Below are 25568 nucleotides of genomic sequence, written 5' to 3' on the forward strand. Positions count from 1 at the left end.
TGGCTTACCTTCAAGGAGACTCCTGCTGGGAGCCATGGTTGTGTGCCTGTCCCTTGCCCTGGCTGGGGAGGACAGATCTACCCCATGGAGCAAATGTAGCTCTTGCCAAGCAGAGCATCACCTCCTTCCTGGCCACATCATGGCCGAGCTGGTCCCCTCTCCATCCTTTCATTTGCCATCTTGGATTTAGGTTTACATTTAGATTTAGATTTAGGTATAAGGAAGACTTTTTTTTTGCATTGATGGTGGTGAGGCACTGGAACAGGTTGCCCAGATAAGCTGTGGCTGCCCCATCCCTGTAAGTGTTCCAGGCCAGGCTGCATCAGGCTTTGGGCAACTTGGTGTAGTGGAAGGTGTCCCTGCCCATGGCAGGGGGGTTGGAACTAGATGATCTTTAAGGTCCCTTCCAACCCAAACCATTCTGCGATTCTGTGATCTGCAGAAAGAGGCACCTCACAGAATCACCCATGAGTTCAGACCCCACTCCCCCCTCCACTTGTCCACTTGCTTGTCCCTAAATATCCCAGGAGGATGAGGAGAGAGCCTGCCTCCACAGGCAGGGTGCCCAGCCAGGCAGGAGGTGGAAATCCGGTGTTCAGCTGGACACCAGCTGGGCCAGAAATCAGCTCTGAGCTCGCGTCAGCTCACTTGGCTCCTCTGTCTGGTTGCTCAGGGAATATAACTTGTAGATGTACGTAAGAGCGTGATTTGCCTCTGAGCTGTTCCCTGTGATTGTACATCCAAGTGTTCATGGGTCGTGTCTTGAGATCTGCCACCTACAGCCATGCTCCCAAGGCACACCATGTGGGTAGGGCAGGCCGGTGAAAAGCCATTTTTGGCTCATTTATGTTTCATTAAGACAGAAGAATTCATTGGAAATCCGCATTGGCTATTCAAATGTTTTCAATGAGATATTTTCCCATTTCAGGAAGCTGAAAAACCTCCATGCCTTTGTAGCTTTGTCAGCAAGCAGATGACAAACTCTTTTGGACTGTCAGGGATCAGAAATTAATTTCTTTCTAATTAATCAAAAAATAATTTCCTTAGTTTAGCTGAGTCAGTGTATGATCTGTTTAGGCTAGATAAAGTGTGTTACAGGGGCCGGGTAAGGGCTGAAACTTTCATACTGCTACAAATAAAATATAACCCCAAAGAGAGGGTGTTTGCTTCCTAGGGGACTGATTTTTCCTTAGAAATCTGACAAAATCCCTGACTCTGCCAGCTCTTTGCACGCTGAATAGAGGTGGGAGGCTATAGTTGTATCAGGGATGCCCTGGCATGTTGCAACATCCTGCTAAAAAACATGTTTCCTTACCCACTCCCCTGCGTTCCAGTCGTGACGAAACAAGAAAGTTATTTCTTTTAGCTCTTCCCCTTTTTAGAAAGAAAGGATGTGGCATGTCTCAGATGAAGGACCATCTAACCCAGGAGGTGCTCTGAGATGGAGACATGGCCAAGGAAGAGTGGCCAAAGTGGGCTGGAACATCTCAGGGCAAATTAGGTCCATAGCACAGCAAAATTGTTGTGGTTTAACCTGGCCAGCAACTAAACACCACCCAGTCGCTCACTCCCCCTCCCCGGGGAATGGTGAAAAGATGAAAGAAGAACAGAGAAGGACACCTAGGGGTTGAGATGAGAACAATTTATATTATTAATAGATAATTAATTATTAATAATTATTAAATAGTATTAATAACAGACAACAATAATATTGTTGATGTTGATATAATAATAATATATGAATCTCTATATTGATAACAATATACACAAACAAGTGATGCACGGTATCGTTGCTTACTACCTGATGACCAACACCTGTCCGTGAGGAGCTGGGGGCTGCAGTTCCTGAAGTGACCAGGCTCCTGACATGACTGATGCGGCTCCTCACGCCCCCAAATGCACCCACATCCCCCAGTCCCTTCCAGTCCTACCTGAGGCGCCTCTTGCCACACAGCTCCCACCCAGCCTCTGCTTCCCCCTAGGACCCCCCTTCCTGCTCTCCTCCCCGTGACTCACTGATGTTTGTGTTTGTCCTCCCAAACTGAGCTGAGTGCAGGCAGGTCTCTGACCTGAGCCTTTTTTGTTGGGCTGCCCTATAGGCACCAGAGCTCCAGGCAGGAGGAACCCAAACCCTCATAGTTCATCCAACAGTGTGTGTCCAGTGCTCATCAGAGCAACCTGAATGCCATCAGCGTTGTGGGCTCCATCTCCTTCATCTATGGTGGGAGACCAGCCCCAGGGCTGCAGTGGAGATGCCTCCTGGGGCTGGGGTCTGGCAGGGCAATTGTGGGGAGTGCTGCATCTCTGGACGGGCATCTCCAGAGATGGGCAAGTTTTGGAGGCAAGGAGAAAAAGCACCTTTCCTCAGAAGAGGGGCACATCTGCTAAGCCCTATGTCCCAGCTAAAAGAGTGTTCAATGAAATATTTCTAGCAATCTTGTAGTGAAACATATTTCCTCCGTCCTCGGCCCCGGGAATAGCTGATCCATTTTAGTTGCAGCTCTCAAAAAACTTTCCCTGAAACAGCCAACACGTAAAATTTCAGCCCCTAAAGGCAAGATTTTAATTGACTATAATGGGGCCAGCGATGTCATTCAACCAGCTGCCAGTAGTTGTAACGAGTAGTGATTAAATACCTTACAAAAAGAGTGAGCCAAGCTACCCGAATGTAATCTGGGCCCTTCTCACACCTCCCCCTTCGTGTTTTTTCTCTTCTTATTTTGCAAAACAGGATGTTCAGATAGGGAAAGCTTGTGGGGGTTTTGACAGCATAGAAAAGGGATTAAAGAACAATATCATAGTTTCAACTATTTCAACTGTTGTCGTCACAAAGAATTGTAATAGAGGCAAAGACAGAAAGTTCGTACAAAAATATTTATTTCTCAAAATTTGCATTAAATATTGCATCTAAAAATTACCATTACTTAAATATAGGAAATATAACCTGGGCATTAGTCTTAATTTAAAAAAATATATCTATTAAAAAATACTCTTATTTTTCCAGAGTGGCGTTATTGCACCTGATCCCTCCGCTATAAAAAATTAAATAGAAACACACTAAAGTCAGATTGGGGAACATTTTCGATTTCCTGACTATCTTGAAATGAAATTGAAGCATTTCGGACGGAGCCCATGGGTGGCCATGGCTCACAGGGTGGCAGGGTCTGTCCCGGGGCCTCAGTTCAGCTCCAGCTCATTCACGTACTGCTGGACCCACGCGTTCTCTGGGTCGGCGCAGATTTCGCGGCCCTTCTTCGTGATGAACCTGTGGGGTGCAGAGAGGTGGGTTTTCGGTGGGGGAGCACTGCACAGAGAGGAGCCCTGCCCCAAGCCCAGCCTCTCCTGAGGATCAGCAGAATTTGGGCATGCAGCATGCCGTGCCCATCACATCAAGCGGCCACCAGTTGGTGGTGGCGTCAGCTCCTGAGCCCAAAGAGCATTGCCGTGCACCCCTTGTCCCCCCATCCTCCCATCCCCCGGGGTCAGCCTCCATCCTGTCTTCTGAGGAGGGATCCTTCCCTCTCTGGATCCTCAGCCCAAAGGGAGAGCCCACCATCGCCCTGGAGGAGACGACTTACACGACACCCGGCTGGGAGCAGAGGCTGTTGGTCTCGTAGTACTCCACCACGAAGCTGCGGGGCAGCTGCCGGGAGGTGTAGCTGAAGCAGCAGGAGGTCGGCGGGTCGGAGCCCACTGCAAAAGACAAAGATGGTCATCAGCAGTGGTGAAGGATGGGGAGCAAGGGCAGGGAGCTGGGACCACAGATTCCCAGGTCTGGGCAGTGGGGAGGACGTGGAGGAGGAAGAGAAAAGATGGAGTCTTTATTCTTCTTCCTTTGATTCTTTCTCTTTTGGGTTCACCCATGCTGTGCTTTGAGCTGTGCCTTCCCCACGGCAGGAGAGCCCCAATGGCCCTAGAGCACCTACCAGAGGGTGGTCTGCCATGGCAAGGGACCCGGGGGTGGAAGAAGGGATTCTGTCCCAGCAGTGACATCTCTCCTGTCCCCATTTAGAGAGGAGGGGGAGACCCTGTACTTACTCGGTGCAGCGGAGCTCTGGTAGCAGAAGACGGCGATGAGAACGGCAAGGGCAGCCACAGAGACCTTCATGTCAGCTGAGAAGTGGTGGCTGGAGCTGAAGCAGGCAAGTGGAGCTTGAAAGCCTCTTTTCTGTCTCGTGCTGAGACAGTCAGAGACTCCCCAATTTATGGGGTGTGGAGGTCCATGCAGCAGCTTGCGTAGGCATGGTGGAATTTCCCCCAGAGAAGAGGCTGCTCGTGGTGCAGTCTCGTGGTGGAACAGAGCAGCAGCCCCAGCCTCGGAAAGGTAAAGCTCCCCCCTCCATTCAGAACCTCCTCATTGACACAGGATATGAAACAGTCACCACTGCTATTTCTGCTTCTTTCGTGCATGTCCCTTAGTAAGAAGTTCCCCTGTGGAGGTTCCTGCATTGGTCAACCAGTCCCTGTTACCCAACTGCCCAAGCAGCTCGGAAGTGAGAGTGTGTCCTTTCCGAAGGGGCTGAAGAGCATGGATGGGGTGAGGCCAGTTAGGGAAAAGGGCCTGAGGTCTCCTCTACCCTGGACCATTCCTGGCAAGAAGAGAGTGCCTGGTCTCAGCAGAAAAGTTAAAATTGTATTGAAAAGAGTAAAAGTCCACAGTGCTCTGAGGGCTGGGCAAGAGCAGGGCTGGACAAGAGCTATGACCACGGACAGCTCACTGGGAAGAAGTCACCAGCCTACATACAGACTGCCATGGAGGTCCACCAAACTCCTCTCTGTCCCCAAGGAGGAGAAGGAAGGCCTGTCAGGGAGATGATGGATGCTCTGGGAATGTCTGAGGGCTGTGCCTCCATAACGAGATGTTCCTAGAAGGGCATCTCTTCTCAACAGACAAGCAGACATATTTCTGGGAAACGTCTCCGTTTCGTTATTTTTGTCACCACTCAGTGATGTCTTGGCAGATGCTGAGTCACCTCTCCATCCAACAATAATTTTTATTTTGAAATAATAATAATAATAATAATAACAACAATAATAATAACAATAATAATAACAATAATAATAATAATAAATTAATCTCTATATTGATAACAATATACACAAACAAGTGATGCACAGTATCATTGCTCACTACCTGGTGACCACACCTGTCCATCCCAGCAAACGATTTCAAAACAAGTAAGTCCCGACACCACAATCCTGGATGAGCAAGAGGCCCAAAAAGAGAAAGAGACAGAGCACTCTGAGAGTCCAAGAGTGAGACCCAGAAGGGCAAGAACTTCTCCCGGTCAACCCTCATCTATATACCGGGCACGACGTTACATGATATGGAATACTCCATTCGCCAGTTTGGCCTCAATCCTAAATCTCAGTTCAAATCATAAGGAGATTGTCCTGACAATCAATGTCCCCCCCGCCCCAACCTGTTGTGCTCCTGCACACTGGCAAAAACACGGGAAGCTGAAAAGTCCTTGAGGTCTCAGTGCCAACTATAAACATGAGTGCGCTGAAGACATTCTTCTCATGACAAATCCCAGACTAGATCCAAAACACAGAGCTCTTGTAGCTGCTAAAAAGAAAAACTAACTCTGTCCCAGCTGAAACCAGGACAAAGATGGACGTTTTCCCATTGTGGCTCCAAGTGGTTTCAGGATTCATGATCAAGCCAGTGGTCTACTTGCCCCCACCGCTGGCAGGCAGTGCTTGGAGTCAGCAGGACAGGCTGGCCAAAGTCTGGCTGATGTTGCACCAATTTACATAAAGGGATATGATAAAGCTCTTCAGCAAGCCCCCAAAAATATCAGGAGAAAGTGCTACGAAAAGCAAATGTCCAAAACAAATTTGGTAATAGCAGAAATAGGGAAATTCTTGATCTTGAACGAAAGAGGAATCCTGAAAAAAACTGGTGAGGCTGGCTCATGTAATTTGCTATTTATAGCCGGTTTTAACACTGAGGAGTCAGAATTCACTCGGAAAAGGAAGTTCTTAAAAATATCCTGAGTTCAGAAACTGCCCCTGGGACGATCCCTGCTCCCACCTGCAGCAGCCCACCCAGCTCAGAGCTCGGCCACTGGTGACTTTCCACCAGCATCCAGAAATTTCGCCCCCACCATTCTTGACATTTCCGGAGAAATGTTGGAATTTTTTAGATGATGTCATGTCCCGGAACTGGCTCCAATGGGAACCTGTGCATGTGGGAAGCGACTGGGAACCGTCTGTCTCCTCCACTGCGGGTGGAGGGGAGAGCGTGGCCATTCTGTCCGGGTGGCGTGAGCGACCCCTTCGTGCTTCCCCGAAATCGTGTCACACCACGAGGATGTTCGTAGCTGAAAAGAAAAATATATCTTGGTAAAGGTTTGATCTTCCTCCAACAAGGGTATTTTCTGAAAAAAACACCCCAGGGAATCCTATCGCTTTCTAATGGCTGATGCCTCAAATTTTTCCTGGCCTTTCTTTTGGAAACAAACCAAACCAAAGAGGATTAAGTGGACAGTGTTTCAAAGCAAATTAAAGTGAAGTAAAGAAACCTCATTGCTCGTTGCTGCTCTCCGTCCTTGACATGGAAGGAAAAGAGAGAAACAGGGAAACTTGAGTTTTAGCAATTTCTGAGCCTTAGGGAAGTGTGTGCTCCCGGCTTACCCCACTGCTGGCTCCAGGGGCTGGGGCATGCCTGACCCGCACCCCTCTGCATCCCTCAAACCCTGCAAATGTCCAGGAGGACCAGCTGAAGTGTTTCTGCTGGGGCTGCATCCTCTGTCCTAGAGGACAGCCTAGTCCACCTCTCTCAGATCTTTGGTGGGTCCTCCAGAAAAAGCAAAGAAGACCAGGCTGAAAATTCAGTACTCTTTCAGGATGGAAAACAAAAACAGTTTATAAATGAACCACTGGGCCTTGCATGCTTATCATAAGCAAGCAAAAGGAAATGCAGCAAGCCACAATCAATTGTTTTCATTTTCTGAGGTGCTCCTGGAGGCCGGCTCTCCGGGAGGTCTGGGTGGGCTGGCACATGGTGGTTGTCTGCACCCCATGAGTGCTTCGGGGATGGCCAAGCATCACGACCTCCCCGGCTCACGGAGGGGGCTGAGACCAGGGTTGACCTCCAAACGCGCATCAGCGCCGTTGCCACACTGGGGGACTACCCTAACGTACGGCCCTCGGACCTCCTGGAGACCCCGTGTACCCCAGCGTGCTGGCAGGGATGCATCCGGTGCCAGTCCCTCCCCAGCACTGACGGGGGGTAGGAAACCTCATGGGAGGTGTGAGTTTTCCAGCTGCAGTGGTCACGCACGGAGACCGGCAGCGGAGCTCGGATGTTTACCAGCCTCACGGTTTGTTTTGGGCTCGCTGCAAGGCTGCAAACCACTTCCCATGTGTGGGGGCTGTTTGCAGGGCGCTCTGCAGCGTCTCTCTGAAGCATGGGTCCCATCCTGCTCCCCGTGACGTTTTTGCCACTCCAGATGGGCATGTGCCCTTCAAAAGGGCTATTGTCTGGCTGCCCCGGCCAGCACGGGCTCTGCCTGGCACCCACATCCCCCGGGAGAGGAGAGGGCTCGGGCAGCTCTGACACCCTTCCCCGCTGTGCCTCGTAGCCTCCCCATGCAGCATCCTGCATCCCTGGGGGACGGGGCAGAGATGCGCAGCTGCAGGAGGGATGTGCTGGGGACAGTTTGCAAGCAGGAGTGGAGGGGAGCTGGGCTTGGTCCAGGGTCACCTTTGCCCCAGGCTGCAGGACAAGGCTGTGAGCCCTGGGGCACTGCACATCTGCCCCAGGAGAAACCACCAGCATCTTCCAAATGGAGCACCCCGCACCCCACAACACACATCTGCTTGTGGGCTTATGGGCAAGAGGGTCACACGGTTGGCAGGAGTGACAGGGACGGGATAATATCCCTGTATGTGCCCCAAAGTCCTTCTGATGGTGCCAAGGTGCTGGGGCTGGGATGGTGCGGCCCCGCAGACAGCTGTGCCCCCAGGGGCAGGCAGGCTTGGGGGCGACAGATGGGGACAGCCCATCATCCTGGTCAGCCTGGGGACAGCCCTCCCCATTGTCCACCAGCAAAGTACCCTGCATCCCTCTGCCCTGAGGGTATGTAGTTGGGACCTGTGGCTCTTGGCCAGGGCAGGATTTTGGAGGGACTTGAAGGAGTCCCAAAGCCTCTGGGCTAATCCTTGTCACCGTCTATCCCAGGGAATGAAGACCTGGCACCCACTATAACATCCTTCCCTGCAGTCTTCCTTTTTGAATCACTTTAGCTTTCTTTTTCTACCCTGCCTGCACCCAAACAAATCTCATGCCCCAGTCCAGGCGAGGCTGGAATGGTGAAACATGGCTCATTTCCGGGAATAATAAAGGAAGCTTGAGAGAAGTCAGCTTGTAAATACTTAAACTGCAGGAACTGTGGCAGCAGAGAGCTCGGGGATTTGACAGAGAAGCAAAAACTGGTGAACAGAAACAGAAACCTGAAAACAGAAGTGGGAGCGTGTGGCCGGAGCAGCAGCCAACGGGGCAGGGGGTCAGCAGTGGCTGGAGACAGAGGGACAGAGGGACAGAGGGGTGCCTCCCTCCCAGGGGGCTGCTCAGCACTCCATGGGAAACGGCATCACACTGGGAAAGGGCAGCTTTGCCAGCGCTGATCCATCTGTGCCGATGACACAACCAAGCGACTGCAGCTGCAGCAGCTCTTTGCAGACCCTCCTCCCCCGCTTCTGTCAGACTCATTAGCGCTGATGACGGCTCCTTTCCTTCCACTGACCATCTCAGGGCGGCTGGACGGAGGTCGGAGCTGCCTGATGCAGATGACATCACATCCCATCACACCCCCTTCCACCCCTGCACAGCAAACAAGACAGCACCGCGCGGGACCACCGGCCCTGCGGCGTGTTCCTCGCGGTTGCAGGCTGGAGAGCAGAAGCTGTGCAGTTGCCATGAGCGAAGCTGTCTCTGGCTGATGTTAGCCACAAAGCTGTCTTTCTGCAGCCACAACCCATCTCACCTGGCGACGCAGCATCTGTCGCTTCGCCGTGCACACGCTAGCATGTGAGCTGCAAGCACGGAGGAACATAAAACTCCCACTGTTGGTTTCTGCATGATTTATTTCCATGGCAAAAAGCCATAATTCGGTTTTGCTCTGCAGCAATTCAGCCGAAAGTGGGAGCGCTTCTTGTTCTGGCACACATCGCTGCCCAGAGCTGCTCAGACGTACCCAGGGAAAGCAGTCAGTCCTGGGAAAGCAAAGCCAGTCCTGGCAAATCCGGGAAAATCCAACAGCTTCCCTGATAGCTGTGTCAGGACTTACAGAGTCTTTGGTCCCAATAAAAGCACACCCTTGGCCACTCTGGCCACACATCTGCCCAGCTGCAGGGAGAGCTACATCCTGCCGCAGCCAGCGGCAGCAGCAGCACACAAGATAAGACCATGCAGGGAAGCAGGAGTGCAAAAAATTCCTCCCTGGGAGGGTAAGAGTGTGGAGGAGCAGATCGTCACCTATGTCAGGGGCCTTGAACCTCTTTTCCAAGCAACTTGTACCTGTCCCTGGCAGAGATGAGCCGTTTTGGGAAGGATGGTGTCTCCACCGCTCTCACTTGCAGGTCCAGGGCAGCCAAGCTGGGAATTTGTTCTTCTGGGGATGAAAATCCAAGCCCTGGAGCCCACCCACAGGCCTGAGCATCCTCTCTGCAGTGGAGGGGAGCTCTGACTCCAGCTGCACCCTCAGACTGTGGCAGGGCATCGGGAAGCCCCAGGTCACCCCTCTCCCTGCAGAGCTGCAGCTCTGACCTGCTCCCCAGGCAGGAGCTGCTCAGAGCTGGCGACCTGCTGAGGCTTGAAAGTCTCTCCCAGACAGGTTCTCCACCACTCACTTCTCACCTTTTTTCGCTGGGAAATCCACCTTGGACTCAAGGGAGCTTTGAGAGGGAGAGATTCAGGCTGGCAAAATGTCTCAGGTGTGGCAAACCACCTCCCCCAGCGAACTCCCTGCTCCCCTGGGGGCTGATGTTGGAGTGGAAGAAGACCCTCCTGCCCGCCGAAGCAGGGTGAGATCCTGCCGTTTGATTGCTTTGTGAAGGCTTGTGGCTTTTAAGGAGACCGTGAGTAGTCAGATGCCTCTCCAGTCTGGTAGCCTTCAAAGATGAGGTGGCTGGCCAGATGGATGGGGGCAGAGGCATGAGTGGATGTTGTTTATTTTGGCTCTAGTAAGGCTTCTGTAACATCCTTGTAGGCAAACTGATGAAGTATGGATTAGATAAAGGGCAGTGAGAGGGACTGAGAATCGGCTGAACAGCTGGGCTTGAAGGGTTGTGACCCATGGCACAAAGTCCAGCTGGAGGCCAGTGGTCAGTGGGGAACCCCAGGGATTGATACTGGGGTCAGTACTGTTTAATAGCTTAATGACCTGGGTGGTGAAACAAAGTGCATGCTCAGCAAGTTTACAGATGGCACAAAGCTGGGAGGAGTGGCTGACACAGCAGAAGGACATGCTTCCAGTCAGAGGGACCTCATCGGGCTGGAGAAATGGGCTGACAAAAACCTCATGAAGTTCAACAAGGAGAAGTGCCAAGTCCTGCCCCTGGGGAGGAACAACCCCAGGCACCGGTACACGCTGGGGGCCGACCAGTTGGAGAGTAGCTTGGCAAAAAGTACCTGAGGGTCCTGGTGGGCACCAAACTGGACTTGAGCAGCAATGTGCCCTTGCTGCAAAGAAGCCCAACAGGTTCCTGGGCTGCATTAGGGGGAGCGTTGCCAGCAGATTGAGGGAGGTGATCCTTGCCCTCTGCTTAGCACTGGTGAGACCACTTCTGGAGTGCTGGGTCCAGTTCTGGGCTTCCCAGTATGAGATACATATGGAGATACTGGAGAGAGACCAGGGAAGGGCCACAAAGATGATTAAGGGACAGGAGCATCTCTCCTAGGGGAGAGGCTGAGAGAGCTGGGACTGTTCATCCTGGAGAAGAGATGGATCAGGGGGATCTTGTCAACACATGAGTGCGGAGCAAAGTAGACAGAGCCCAACTCTTCCCAGTGGTGGCCAGTGACAGGATAAGAGGCAATGGGAAATTCTATTTAAACACCAGATAAAACTTTATCACTGAACACTGAAACAGATTGCCCAGAGAGGCTGTGGAGTTTCCAGCCCTGGAGATATTCAAAGCCCATCTGGACACGGTTCTGGGCAGCCTTCCCAGCCGATCCCGCTTTGAGCAGCACTGTGCTGGACCATCTCCAGGGGTGCCTCCAGCCTCAGCTCTTCACTGATCTGTGTTAAGCCGAGCATGGAGAGGCTGGTAGGGGCAGAACATTTTGGGAAGCCCAGAGCCCGTGCTCCAGCCACCGCTCAGCTCCACGTGCTGCAGTTTGGCAACCTTTGATAAGCACCCGGCACATAACAGCACGAGCGTGCTCTGGAGCCTGCTGGGGCTTTTGTTTTTTCCAGAGTTGCATAATCTCAGGCAAACATTGTCTTTTTTGCTCTACAGACACGCAGGGAAAATCCGTCCTGTAGTTCAGATACTTGTGGCCCCGCCACTTGGCACGTTTTAGTTTCTTATGATTCGATGAAATCGAAAATGAGCGCTGAGTCAGAGCTCAGCACGCTTGGCTCCAATGCAAACCGTTTCCCATTCCTTCTGCCTTTTCTTTTTTTTCCCCTTCTAAATTCCATTTGGCTATTTCACTTTCATGACATCCTCTGTCATCATTCCGGATTTTTTCACTCAGGCTTCTCCCAGACTCCTTATTAAAAGGGAGCTGATTCCAGCTGCTGCAGTCTGAGCCACAACTTCCCGAGCTTCTGGTCCTGCTCCGGCTGCCCTCACCCGACGGGAAGATGAGGATCTCTGCAGCTGTTTTTGCTCTTCTCCTCATTGCAGCCTCTTTCTCCCAGACTTTCTCTGGCCCGGGTGAGTCCTGCTTTTCCATTTATGACAGAAGAATAGATCTGAGTCTTTGTCATCATTTCTCCGTTGAGCCTCCCTCGCAGATAACTGGGAATTTTTCAGCATTCGTACCACTCTTCATTTTGCACTCAGATCAGCTACACGAAGGAACCCAGAATTAGAAAATCATCTATCCATCCATCCCTTTGTCCAGCCATCCTGGGCTTGGAGCCCTTATTCCTGGTTATAGTTTTGGGACTTCAGTCTCTATCCTGGGGCTGGGGGAGGCGGGAAAATGAAGCTCTGAGCAATGACTGAGCGGGAATCTCCCCCAGTACCTAACAATACTGTCAAGGTATCTAGTCCATACTGGCTTTGGACCAGATGATCCCCTGTGTCCATTTTGACCTAAATTATTTCCTAACTCCTCCCTCCCTCCTGCCAGCACGGCTCCCTGAGCTGATGGGCCAGCTGCTCTCGACACACGTGCTCACGTTGTCTCTCCTTGCCTCTTCCAGCTGGACCTGACCATCCGATCTGCTGCATTTCTTACGCACGCCACCGGCTCCCGCAGAAGCTCATCACGGGTTACTACAGCAGCAGCACCGCTTGCACCCTGCCCGCCATCGTGTAAGTACCGCGCCGGCTCCTGGGTGCAGCCGGGGCAGTGTGGGGACCGTGGCTCTGGGGTGTGCGTGTGCGAGTGACCAGCTGTGCAGGGTGGCACGGGGGTCTCTAGGAACACAGCAGGGTGAGAGGATCCTCAAGGGGAAAGGGCTTGTGTGGGGACTGCCAGGGATGCTCCTGTGGGGACGCTCAGGGATATTCCCGAAGGAGCTGATGAGGCAGCGTGGGAAAAGGGATGGGAGTGGGGGAAATCACAGCCAGCCTCTGGTTTCAACATCAGCTTAGGGCACGAGGGAGAAGCTCTTGCAATGCTGCAAAGCTGGGATCCAGCATCTCCCGGAATGTAGGTCTGAGCAGGGGTCTAATATGTCTCATCTCTGTTCTGCAGGTTCGTCACAAAGAAAGGCCGCCAAGTCTGTGCCAACCCCAGTGACCCCTGGGTCCAGACGTACCTGCAGAACTTGACGCAGAACTGAGCGAAGCAAGATGGCACACAGAGCTGAGTCATGTTATCCTGAGCTCCAGCGATGGACCAGGGTGCTGGAGCGGCAGGAGCTGCACGATCCCACATTGTCCGCAACCGGCTCCACGGGGCGGCTGGAAGGGGCCCCCAAGACACCTCATGTCGGGCATGGACTGGTCTGCAATCTCATCCTTCTGCTCTGACCCCTTCGCCTGTAGCCTGGGAAGGCCCATGGGACTGCGTCGCTATTATTCTTACAGTATTTTAAATTATTCAAGAAATTGTCATATGGGACAGGCGGTACTTCCGTGGATAGCAGGGCTATTTATGGGAGGATGGCAGGGAGGGTATTTATGGGAGGGTGGCTCAGCATCTCAGCAATGGATGATGAGTGGCCTTGGCTTACACATGTGAAATCATGGTTCTAGAGAATAAAGAATTTGGATAAAGCCTCTGCTTTTCTCCGTTTATGTCCCGTAATGTCGCTTTCACCAGCACAGAGACAGAATCTCCCTCTGCCCCTCTCTACACACTCTGTATGGCCAGTGGTGGTGGCGAATGATTTGAGGCAAAACCGTAAAGTTTCCATTCTGCAGATGTATGAATATTCTCCGACACCTCATCCTCCACCACAGACACCCCTGCCTCCCACATCCTCTGCAGAATTAGACATGTTCGTACACACGTATGAGCCTTGTACAGACATGAACACGCTTCCCGCACACCCCGAGGCACGTCCCGTACGCTCGCTGGCTGCTCCCAGCCCCGCACGCCGCACTCCAGACTGGTCCCTGGGCGTGCTGCGTGTGCAGTGGGGGGGTGATGGGACACGATGCTGTAAGGGGTAAAATCCTGCCAGAGGCTTTGCAGAGGAAACAAGGAGAGTGGCTCATAGTCGGATGGGAGGAAGCAGGGGACATGGAGCTGCTGTGGTGCTGGGGTTGCCCTGGGTGCTGGCAGGTGCAGGGGCACATGAGCTGCTTGTCCACCTCTGTGCTGAGGGTGCTGGGGCCAGTTCCTTGCCCGTACCCGCCCCTTCTAGCCATTTCTGCCATTTCTGCCAGTTAACTGGCAGTGTTTCCCAGCACGGAGCCCACAGGCACCCACATGCACGCTGTCAGGGGCCTTGCAGCATCTCACCTCCCACGGATCTGCTCCTCCGAGACATCACTGCATCTCTGCCTGCCAGCCCCCGTGTGCAGCTGGGTCCTGCGGGGTCCCGGCAGAGGTGCCTGGAAAGGGGCAAGTATGCCTGCTTTCTTTCTGACCACCCCAATGAAGGTTGTTCCTCACTTTCCCACCAGTAAAATGAAGGGAAGGGTTTGGCTATGCTGCAGGGGTAAAACAGCCACCAGCAAATCTTCTTTCTCCTGGCTGAAGTCAATCCCAGGATGCAGCTTTGCATGGAAACATGAATGGGATGAAGCAGGTTCCAAGAGTAAAAGCACAATGCTGGGCACAGCTTGCCTATTGCAATAATAGAATTAAAAAATCATACAATCACAGAATCATAGAATGGTTTGAGTTAGAATGGACCTCAAAGATCATCCAGTTCCAACCCCCCTGCCATGGGCAGGGACACCTTCCACTACACCAGGTTGCTCAAAGCCTCATCCAGCCTGGCCTTGAACACTTCCAGGGATGGGGCAGCCACAACTCCTCTGGGCAACCTGTTCCAGTGCCTCACATCCTCATTGTAAAAAATTTCTTCCTTATCTCTAACCTAACTCTCCCCTCTTTCAGTTTAAAGCCATTGCCCCCTGTCCTGTCACTACATGCCCTTATAAAAAGCCCCTCTCCAGCTTTCTTGTAGCCTCTTTTGGTACTGGAAGGCTGCTAAATCTGGAAATCATGCTCAGATTTCTCTGCTTCTGCACACTGAGAAGAAATACCCCCAACAGCGTGGTCACCCAGAGCCAACCTGGCCTTGCAGCCACCCTGTTCCAGTCAGGATTTCTTCTTCCTAATGCAAAAAGAAAGCATTTCTCTTACTGTTTCACTTTTTCCTGCAGCTATAGATCAGATTTGGCAACTCCAAAGCTGGGAAAGCACCTCCGCCTTGTCTTGTGATTTCCTTCTAGTACCATGTTTTCCAGGCTGGAAAGCCGGCTGCAGGCAGGAGGGCTCATGGAGCATCCGAGAAGCAGCACCCCAGCAAAGGGCAGACTCAGCCCAGGCACCATGTTGTGTCCCAGGAGATGGTGCTCATGATGGAGGACCATGTGGATGGCTTCTCTGCAGCTCCATGGGGATTGCTCCTGACCGCTCTGCTGGGAGGATGCTTTGGGAAAGCCCCAGGCTCTCACTCTCCCCTGGCAGGGTGCCCGTGCTCCCCTGACACAGCAGGGTCCTAGCAGAGAGGGTCAGGTCCAAGCAGGGACAAGGTGGGTCAGCATGTTTGCAAAAATCTCATCCATCTCTCTGGCCAGGGTTTGCCATCATGAGGGAGAGACAAAATCTGCAGAGAGGTGTATCCTCAACAGGATTTCCCCCCTGTGCCGTGAAACATGGGAGCAGAGAGTGGCCACTGCACGGTGGGCTGGATGGACAGGAGCTTCTGCCCGTGGGAAGGGGGTTCTGGGTGCTGGGAGTCTCCTCTACCCTGGAGAGCATCCCACACTCAGTCTGCTTTTGTGCTGACAAGCACAGTTTGGTGCTGCAGAGGAGCTGCAGGAGCTCCAGATAGTCCCTGATGTGGCTCCGTGCGTTGCAAGGGGACGGAGGATGGATGTTGTGGTGAGAGGGAAGGCTGGAGGGGTCTGAGGTTTGCCCCAGGCCTGGGATATGGGGGCCAGGCTGGAGAGGCTGGAACACTCGGCAGTACCGCCGGCGCTTCTCTGGACAGTCCCTGGCAGGGAGCCGAGCTGCACGTGGGAATTTCCCTCTCCAGTCTTTCTGGTTTCGGTTTCCTTCCCGACACTCCAGGAGCAGCAGTCAAGCCAGCTGGCTCCGGAAACCCTGCGCCCACCTACCCCAGACCCATCTCCCCTGGCATGAGCCAGGCACTGGGAGGGCAGGTCCCGGCTGCCTGTGCCAGACCAAGGGCATGGGGCTGGCGGGGGGTGGCACCGTGGTGGGGGTCTGTAAGAGCAAAGGAGAAATCATAGCCCCAGGGGTCAAACAGGCAGGGAGCAGCCTGCCCTCAGCCTCCTGCCTGCTGCCAGCTCTGGGCAGGGGAGGGCAGCCAGAAGGGGACACTTGGACAAGCTGGGAGAGCTGCTGTGGTGATGCGTCAGCTGCTTTTGAGGTCGTGCTTGAGGCTTGGGGCAGCACCAGCCCTTTCTTACCTGTGGCACAGAAATCTGCCAGAGACGCCCCGGCTACAGATCAGTTTATGGTTTATGACACCCCATTTATGACACCTACGTCAACTCCGACAGATCTACTCCTCCTTTTCCTGCAGGTTTCTTTGCCCTGTGAGCAAGTTGGAACAGACTCCACCATGAGACTGCATGTAGGACATGGGGCACAAACCAGTGTGGAGCCAGGTATCAAGTCAGGACTCAACCAGGCCAAGTGGTTCACCATCCAGATCTGAGCTGAAGGAATGAGAGTCCAGCCAAGAGGCAAGGGAAGAGTCCAGCTCCTCAGTTGCCTGCTGGAAGGTGACCATCACTCAGCCATCAGGCTTCTCGTGCTTACAGAAGTGGACAAAAGCCAAACCCAGCTGCTTCCATGGGGCCTGGCAGGTTGACTCTGCTGGACTCCATGAACCACAGTCTTTTCCTTCACTGCCTGCTGCTCAGCAATGCCCAGAAGGCACCCAGAAGATGAGAAGACCCTCATAGTGCCATGGGCAAAGCATCAAGCATCAAGCCTGGTCCACAACTAGGCATTCTTAGGCTGGACCTGGTATCCTGGTCCTCTCCGGTCTTTTTGAGAGCATGAACCCTGTGGCTGACACCTTTCTCCCAGTGAAGCTGGGAGAAGCCCTGGGCAGGGAGATGAGCTGTGCAGACCCTCAGACCCAATGGCTGTGTTGTGCCCCGCTGGTCACTGTTTCCAACCCAGCTCTGTAGTCACCCCCTCCACCGCCCTTCAGGGCAGCTCTCTCTGCTCTTGCTCTCGGCTGTTCTCGGGGTGAGGACCGCAGCTGTGGTTATTTCTAGGTGATGTTGCTGCTGTATTAAGGGATGTACATCCTGCCATGACCTCTCACTGTGGCTTTTCAATAGCTGATGGCTTGAACTTGGCCTCACGACTCAGCCTCTTTGAGTTTTTCCTTTCTAACCTACACCGGCTGTGTTCTGGCAGCTCCATGTCACTCTAGAAGCCTTTCTCCTAAACTCACCCATTCATACCACCCATCATCGGTGCTTCCCTGTGGAAAGCAGGAACTAGCTGGATCAGAGCTGAGCACAAACATGGTCTGTATCTCTGCTTAGCTCCTGATGGGAATATGAAGGTCTCTCTGGTTGCCCTCGTTGCTCTCTTCGTTGCAGCCCTCCACTCCCAAGCCTGCTCTGCTCCAGGTGAATCCACCTCTGTCTTTGGGTTGGTTTTTCCTCTTCTGGAGAAAGAAGGGCTCACAATGGTGACTTGCAATGCCTAAGGAACAGGCATGACCTACTTTGACTCCTTGGTCTGGAGGATGGCCTGCTAGGAGTGCGTGTTCTCTGCTGGTCATGCACACCTGCGTTGTGTCCCCTCCTGGTCATATGGATTCAGTTCTGCGTCCCAAATCTCTTCCAGCCACACCTGACGTGACCACATGTGACACATCCGAATGCTGCTTTACATGCCCTTGGCAGAAGCTTTCCAGAAAACATGTGAAGGACTACTACTCCGCCAGCAGCCAACTGTTGTCTGGGTATGAGCTCTTTCCTGTGCAGGACACTTTTGGCTCAGTCCCACAAATCTTTCTCCCTCTTAGGACCAAGAGTGGGGCTTGTCGGGCATTATCTGGCATTGACCATCACTCAATGCTGGCAAGGAGAGATGTTTTCCAATTGCAAGGAGATGGTTGAGAAGGACCTGCCCACACTGACGCTGGGATGAGCCCAGGGGAGGGAGGGTGAGAGGTTATTCCTGGTGTCTTGTGAGGTGTAGCCATCCCAGCACAGCTGAGAAAGTGCTCCCAGGCAAGATGCTTGGTGTGCAGCAGAGAAACACCCAGAGGGTGCCTCTGCCCCAGGAGACACCAGCCACAGGCTCTGCAGTGGCCACTTGGGTCTGCGGTCTGTGGTCCTTCTCCCTGCCTGCGGAGCCAGCAGCAAGTTGAGGCAGAGCCAGGAGTCTGACCCAGGGACCTTCTCTGGTTTCTCAGCACCTCCCCTTGGCTGGCTGCCTCCACGCCAGCAATGGTCACAAAAAGGACATTTCACAACCCCAGTGTGACCCCGTGCAGCTCTGCTGTGGTGAATCCTTTCGCCATCACAAAGATTTCCTGGTCCTCCCCACTTCCCAGCTTCATCACCAGGAAGAAACAGCAGGTCTGCACAGAGACTGATGCCAGCTGGGTGAAGGCATTTATGAACTTTTTGGGGACACACTGGGATGGCCACCCCCACCTGGTCCCCCAGTGCTCCAGCTCTGGCCCCAGGGGCCTCCTCTTGCAAAGGAACGATTTTGATGCCATGGACTGCTTGTCTCTTGCTCATCACAGTCACAAGGGAGTGGGTCCCGTGGCTCCAACAGGCACTGTTGGCTTCATCAGCTCCCCATCCTGCCTGACTCTGCAAAGGCAACCTTGTGCCTCAGTTTCCCCATCTGTAAGAGAAAGATAGCAATGCTTAAAAGCTTCCTGTGAGGTGCCCAAGGAGCAGGTGTCTGAAAGCAAACCAACACAAGCACTGTTTGATCAGACTCATGTTCAGGAAGTCCTGACTGATGTTACATCTCCTCTCTGCTTCCCTCCGCTGCCAGGCTGGGTTCCAGGATCCCCTCGGCTCCCACCGCAGCAGGCTGTGCCAGGGCATCTTTGCAGGGATGCAAAACAAAACCGTGTACCCCTCCTGTTGAGCCATCTGCCCATCCTGCTGAGGGTCTGGGCTCCTTTGAGAGCCACCCTGGGGCATCCCTCACACACCTTGAGGGAAGGGGCATTTTGGGTGTGTTGTTATTTAGCAATTTTCAGCCTTATTCTGTAGACAGGGTTTAATGCTGTCACGAAGGAATAAAGCCTTCTGCTCACAATGCCTGCCTCTGTCATTGAGCTTGGACACTGAGGGACTTCCTCCCTGATGCACAGGCTTCTCCTTCCCACCCACCTCCAGCGGAATGGTCCTTTTGGGACCCCCAGACCCTGGTCCCCACAGCCCAGATCCCTGGATGTGCAGGGGAAGGTGCAGGGACCCAGCCACAAGGCTGCTGTGAGCCTCAGTTTGGGATGGAGCTGGGCCCTGGCTCCCTGTGGAGCATGTTACCCCCATCTGCTCCTGCCAGGTCTTTGTTTGCTCTGCAAGACTGCAGTGAGGGTGGGCTGTGGGGCAGCACCCTTGGGACCCAGTCCCTGTGCCTGTAAATCCCCCTGACCTGACAGGGCTCTTCTCATCCCAGACCCAGGCGTGGGGATCGTTCCTCCACTGCATCCTCCCTCTCCCTCCTCTGCCCCTGTCCTCTGCTCCTCTTTTCTCTCTGCACCCCCTTGATATAGACATCCCCTCTTCCTTCTGCTCCCTGACACTTTTTCTTTCCATCCCCGGGGACAGCTACCCTGTTCTGCCTGAGGCTGTGCCACCTTGTGCCCCATCACCAAGCATTTGGGACCCCCTCCATCCCTGGAACCCCTCAGCACCTGGGCAGCACGCAGGCAGGAGGTCTGCCAGGACGCCGAGACAGGATGGGTTGTGCACCAGCTCTTGGTGCACAGACATCTCTGGGCTCCCTCTGCTGCCCACTCTCCCTGGCAGGATGCTCGGCCAGCTCCGCCTGACAGATGGGAGTCCACCATGTTCTTCAGAAGCCTCTTGTCATGGCTGGGGCAGCCCCCTCCTCTCTGGGGACCCTCATCCTGGGCACCAAGAGCCTCCCCTGTGCCCTTGGGTCCTGCAGCCGTTCCTTGCACTGAGGTTGGCAGCTGCTGCTGGGAACACGCTGAGAGCTGGGGCAGCAGTGGGTGAGAGCTGTGGCCTCGGCTGCTGCTGGGAATAGGGACTGTGAGGCAATTAATAAAGAACTGTGATAGGAAACAGTGGTGGATACACAGAGAGACCCGTGGAGAGACGGTGACAAGCACAGGGAGAACAGGAGACAACCTGAACCTTTGTGGCCCACCATGGCACCCGTGGGCTTGGGGGTGTTCTACAGTCACTGCATCTCACACAGGTTTGCCTGCCCCTATTTAAGGGAGATCATTTGTTGCTAGCAGACTGAGAAATTGCTGCCAGGGGTGATGAGTAGCTCATTTCATGGTGGAAAATGTCCTGGGAGATGACGATTTGGAGTGCACACGCTGCCAAGTGGTGATGCTCTTGGCCAAGGGGCATTAGAAAGCTTATGAGCTTTAGCTTCGGACAGGTCTGATGGAGACAGTCTGGAGAGCAAAGGTCCCGTTCCCACCCCTGCAGAGCTTCAGCAGCAGGAGGTCAGACCCAGTAGTCTCATTGTCTCCCCACAAAGATCTCAGCTCCTTTTAAATGCAAACCACACGCTGATAAAGTGCTTTTGTCGGTTTTGCTTTGGTCGGTTTTACTTGGGTAAAAGATCTCTCGGGCTTTTCTGAACCAAATTCAGGTTTCCTTTCCAAAGCAGCTGAAGAACAGCAGATAATCGCTGCCTGTCCCTCCCAGTACAACACTGACAGAGCACACCCAGAGCTGAGCACTGCTCAGGATACATCCCTGGGAGGTGGTCCCAGCTGGCCAGCCCCTGGGCCACCCTCCTCTGAGCTCACCGAAGAGGTGCGGCTGACTCCCACCCTGTCATTTCCACACATCCCTTGGCCAAACCCACAGTGGCAGATCCAGTGGGTCCAGCTCCAGCAGCTCCTGACCTTGATTACTGACATGATGGGGGAAAGGGCTGGGGGAGAGGGTTGGCTCTGGGATGGACCAGCCCTGGGAGATGCGGGAGTCGTGATGGGACTGGGGCTGCTGCAGTGCTGGGAGCAGGGAGGGGACACAGAAGGGAAGGTTTTTAGGGCTAAGGAGGCTGAAGAGGCATTTCCAGCTGGAAAGTTGGGATTCTTTCCCCGCCTCTCCCAGAATGGTTGTAGCAGGGTCCTTTTGGCCCCATTTTTCCAGGCAAGAGAGGAACAACCTCTTTGAGAGCTGACACAGAAAGAAAAAAAATCTTTATTCTTTGGCACCAGCAAGAGACAGCATTTTGAGAACAAGGCTGAACAATGTGGTTCCACAATGAGCATCCTGTAAGTAACCCGCGTACCACTTCCTCCGCTAAGGAGACAGATCTTACTCACAGCATCTACCCTACCATGGCAAAATTCGGCTGGGTGACTTGGAAGTCAGCCTGGGTTTACATGACAACACTCACACCTATTTTTGACAGACCACTTCCCACAAATAGCTCTGGGGATAAAATTCCCCTCCCATTCTAGCAGGAGGCACAAGGAGGGGACAGTTTAGCCACATGTCACACAGCAGGCTACAACAAGATGGGTCTCCAAGGCCAGGAGGTCCCCAGCATCACAGCTAAATTATCATTAAGATAAATGACACCTTTGCAAGACAAAAGAATCTTCAGGGATCCCAAGGTGGCTCAGCAGGTCCTGGTGCTCAGCAGCAGCATTTCTAGGTCTGTGCCAAGACTCTGTGGGATGGTCTTGCAAGACTTCTCCAGGGTAGAGACCTCTTGGCTCCAGGCGTGCTCACTGCAGCTCCAGGGCGTTCACGTATTCCTTCACCCACCTGGCATCAGGGTTAGCACAGACCTCCCGGTCCTTCCTGGTGACAAACCTGTCAAGCCAGGCAGGGAGGTATTAAAGCACAGGAGGGGTTAAGGGACATGAGGGCCTTGGGTCACCTCCTGGGCACATCCTGACCTGCCCTGTGATCAGGGCTAGCTCCCGAGCGGATCAGCTCCCCTCCAGGCTCCCATCCCGCAAACCCCCAAGCATCAAGGTGCTGCAGAGCCTGCTAAAACCCACAGGGCAGGGAGAGATCAAGGTCCCCTGGAAGAACTCTCCCCATGCTCAGATGTTCCCAGCCATGTTCAGTGCAGAGGTGAGCCCAGATGCAGTGCGTGGGCGGCTGGCATATCAGGTGTAAGTCTTGCAGGTGGCACGTTATCGGCCATTGGGCTCATCACCAATGGGAGGTCCTGCTGGTAACACAGGGACCTCCTTCCCACCCCTTACACTCAGCACCAGGATGGTTCAAAGTGACTAAGGAGATTTTTTATTTCTCAGCTGAGATGGATGAGTGCATAAATGCTGCACATGGGACCCGTGGTGGCTGCCCCCTTCCCTTACTCCAGGTATGATTCCTCACACCACCATGCTCTTGGCACCACTGGACATGAAGCAAAGAGCCCAAAGGCTGACGGAGCCATTCCTCAAAGCCCAGAGCAGGATCTGGTACTTACACAACTGCTGGCTGTGGGCACTTGCTGCTGGTGTAGAAATAATCCTTCACATGACTCTGGGGCAGCTTTCGTGAGGTGTAGCTGAAGCAGCAGACGGTTGTGTCAGCCCCAGCTGGAAGAGATCAGGAAAGCCAGCATGAGACTATCACTCAATAAACTGCACATTCCCCAGCCAAGAGCATGGACAACCATCCCCTTCACCAGCTGTGAAGCCCTCTTCTCGTCATGTTTCCCCAGAAAGTCAGCAAGAAATTGCTGTAAGCACCAAAGCTTACATTGCTAGGATTGCTTGTTCAATGTTTCATGCTCACTTCCAATGACAAAAATCTCTTCAGTCACCTCTCCTAAAGCCCAGCAACAAAATCAGGGGAGGTGAAACCTGAAAACTTTGATACTTATCAGTAAAATTCATCCTAAGATAAAAGGATGCTGGAAAAGAAGTCCAGTCTCAAGAAAGCAGGAGGAGCTATTCACACAGGGTTCCAACCTTTGCAGCTAAATTTCACAGTTCTGCTTCAAAATTACTGCCAGCCAGAGCAAAAATCCACCCCAAGAGAGCAGAGGGAGATGCAGTACTCACTCGGAGCAGGGGAGGCCAGAGAAAAGAGGGCAGCAGCGAGGATGATGGAGAGGCACACTGCAGAGACCTTCATTGTGGACCGCGATGAGCTGCAAGGGCAGGACCAGAGCAGATTCCTGCCGTGTCTGGTGCAAGGTGCTGGGTCTTTATAGGGATGGTGGCAGCCCTGGCAGTCAGATTTCAAGGCAAACGTGGAGTTTCCAAAACGTAACAGAGCTGATGTCACAGCACCTTTGCCTCGGAAAGGCTGAAAAAAAGGAAGCAGCAGGTTTAGGAAATACCAGAATTGCTGTTGTGTGAGGTGAGGCAAGTCTGAGCAAATTGACACCCATGTGAGGGCTATACTGACCAAGACAGGATATGAAACCTCCCTTGAGCAGCAAATTCACACTTAGATTCACCAACATGACAGCTGTACTCAGCAAACTCATCTCAGCATCCTCCCAGAAGGACCAGGAGGACCTCAACTCAGTCTCCTTTTCAAAGACCCAGGCCTTGAGGATGAAGGTGCTCAGATCTTCAAAATGGCTTGGGGGCAGTTGAGGTCCAGCCAGGGAGTCCTTGCGCCTGTGGCAGGTCTGGGATGTGCCAAGGGTGGATGCAGGCAGGCAGCATGGGCAGCAGGCACGCTCTGAGCTCTGCTGCCTGTGGTGGGCAGCAGGGATGGCTGGCACCCTGGGGACTGGTTGTAGATCTGGGCTGGCAGTCTTAACACCATAAACCACAAAATCCTCAATGCTACGCTTCCAGTACAGAGCTCAGGACCTCTGAACCCCTCCTAACACAGCCCAGCAACAGCCAGGAAGGGGAGCGCTTGCCTGGGAAGCCTGGCTTGGCTCCATGGCCTGACTTTACAAACACCATCTTCTCCCAGACACACGGAGCAAACACAAGTGCTGGTGTGGGTTTGGTACAAGGTGGGATGCAGAAGGCAGAGCAGGAGGTTCCCCTGTCCAAGGAGCGGAGAGGGACCAGGTCTCATGCTGCAAACACGGTGCCCCACTCGTCCCATGCTCATAGTCACGGGGCTTATGGCATGGTCCACCCAGAGCCCCCCGGCACTACCCTTGCCACGAGGTGACGGGTTCCCCAGGATGCCCCACGGAGCATTTCCCCTTTTTCCACCTCCTTCTTCTCTGCAACAGGCACCAAATTTGCCAGCTCACAGCCTGTGGTTTCTCCGGGTGTTTTCACGCTCAGCTCCCAGCGACAGCGGCCATTCACGAGGCACCATGAGGGCGTCTCCCCGGGATTTCCTTGCTGCTCCATAGCCCAGGCAACGCAGCGGGGACGGCAGGGCAGTGCTGTTCTGCTCCTACTCTCCTTCTTCCCCACCACGCTTCTTAGGTCTGCGTGGAGCCCTCAGGGACCTCCTCGTGCCTGAGTGTATTGGGGCTGCCTTCCCACAGCGTCCCCCCTCTTCACTGCGATGTCCCCATGGGCACCAGTGCTGCAGGAGGGTCCTCACGGGCTGTGCCAGGAACCCTGCTGGCGTGGCTTTCCCAACTCATCCTCCCAGGAGACATCCTCAAAGGGCTGGGGGTGGTGGTGTCCTGAGGACCCTGAGGACTCCTGCCTTTGACAGCACGTGAAGGACCTGGAGCTGAATCAAGTGACTGACACCACCGGGTAGTCACAAACATGTGGTGGTGGCATTTTGGGGTGGCACAGCCACATGCTAGCAGGTACTCAGGCTTTGCAAGGGACAAAATCTCAGCTGGAATTTGCCAAGGGACATCCCACTTTTGGAGATGGGGTGAGGGATTATTTATTGCTACTCCCATGTTGTGTGTATCCCAGTATCACGGTCAGCCTAGTGTCCTGGCTGGTTTAGGTACGTATTGCTCATGCCCAGATCCACGCGGGAACACAGCACGGCGGTGTGTCTCAGCCTCATCTTCTGGCTACAACAGCAACTGCATTTTGCACTGAGCCTCGACCTGTCCCTGCTGCCCCGAGGCTGATCCCGGCGCTGCGACTTCTCTTTCCAAGGAGCACTGCCCATAGAAAGAAAGTTTTTACATCCCACCAGCTGCCTCACCACACGGTCCTGCACACTCCTGGGCTCCAACACGCAGCTCCCGGGCTGCATTGCTTTCTTGTGTTTGGTGGGTGGCAGTCACTCATCTCCCCGTCCTCTGCCATCGCAGACCGAGACCGTCCTGCGCCAAGTGAACCGGTTGTGATGTGCCCAGATCTGCTGGCAGAGGAAGGAACTATGACGGTCTGTGATAAAATATCTGACAGGTCCAGATAGAGATCTAAGAAACCACAAAGTGACGCTGACGCTTCCCCAACCGCAAGGCTGCCAGAGCTCACGCTCTGTTAGAGCTGGTAGAGGCAACCGAAACCATGACATCTGCATATCTGTCTGGAAGCGCAGAGTGGTTGTGCCTCAGCCCAGCACAGCTCCCTCTTCCCCCCACCCAGCATGCCCAAGGAATGGCACAATCCCCTACGACCGTCGCACAGCCCAGCCTTGCCCCTCGCTCAGCGGGGGGCTGACCCTGTGCAGGTTTTTGGGGGGTGTATTCTGCAGCCCTG

At 53.7% G+C, this 25568-nt stretch overlaps 3 protein-coding genes across 3 annotated transcripts; 1 reads left to right on the top strand and 2 right to left on the bottom strand.

The window, feature by feature from the left end:
• Positions 1-3177: 3177 nt before the first annotated feature.
• On the bottom strand, positions 3178-4108 carry LOC104380746 (C-C motif chemokine 4 homolog). Its single transcript, XM_009988308.2, has 3 exons — positions 4039-4108; positions 3579-3693; positions 3178-3265 (listed from the first exon to the last, which is right to left on the bottom strand). Exons 1-3 carry the CDS (start codon positions 4106-4108, stop codon positions 3178-3180), a joined length of 273 nt encoding a protein of 90 aa, XP_009986610.2.
• A 7714-nt stretch (positions 4109-11822) lies between these two features.
• LOC104382060 (C-C motif chemokine 4) lies at positions 11823-12974 on the top strand. Its single transcript, XM_009989925.2, has 3 exons — positions 11823-11895; positions 12390-12501; positions 12887-12974. The coding sequence occupies exons 1-3, from the start codon at positions 11823-11825 to the stop codon at positions 12972-12974; spliced, it is 273 nt and encodes a 90-aa protein (XP_009988227.2).
• Positions 12975-21728: 8754 nt separating this feature from the next.
• LOC104382059 (C-C motif chemokine 5) lies at positions 21729-23097 on the bottom strand. The gene is made up of 3 exons (XM_009989924.1): positions 23025-23097; positions 22445-22556; positions 21729-21816 (listed from the first exon to the last, which is right to left on the bottom strand). Exons 1-3 carry the CDS (start codon positions 23095-23097, stop codon positions 21729-21731), a joined length of 273 nt encoding a protein of 90 aa, XP_009988226.1.
• Between the last annotated feature and the right edge of the window lie 2471 nt (positions 23098-25568).

The sequence above is a fragment of the Tauraco erythrolophus genome, chromosome 21, assembly GCF_009769465.1.
Source record: "Tauraco erythrolophus isolate bTauEry1 chromosome 21, bTauEry1.pri, whole genome shotgun sequence".
In the NCBI taxonomy this organism is placed as follows: Eukaryota; Metazoa; Chordata; class Aves; order Musophagiformes; family Musophagidae; genus Tauraco; species Tauraco erythrolophus.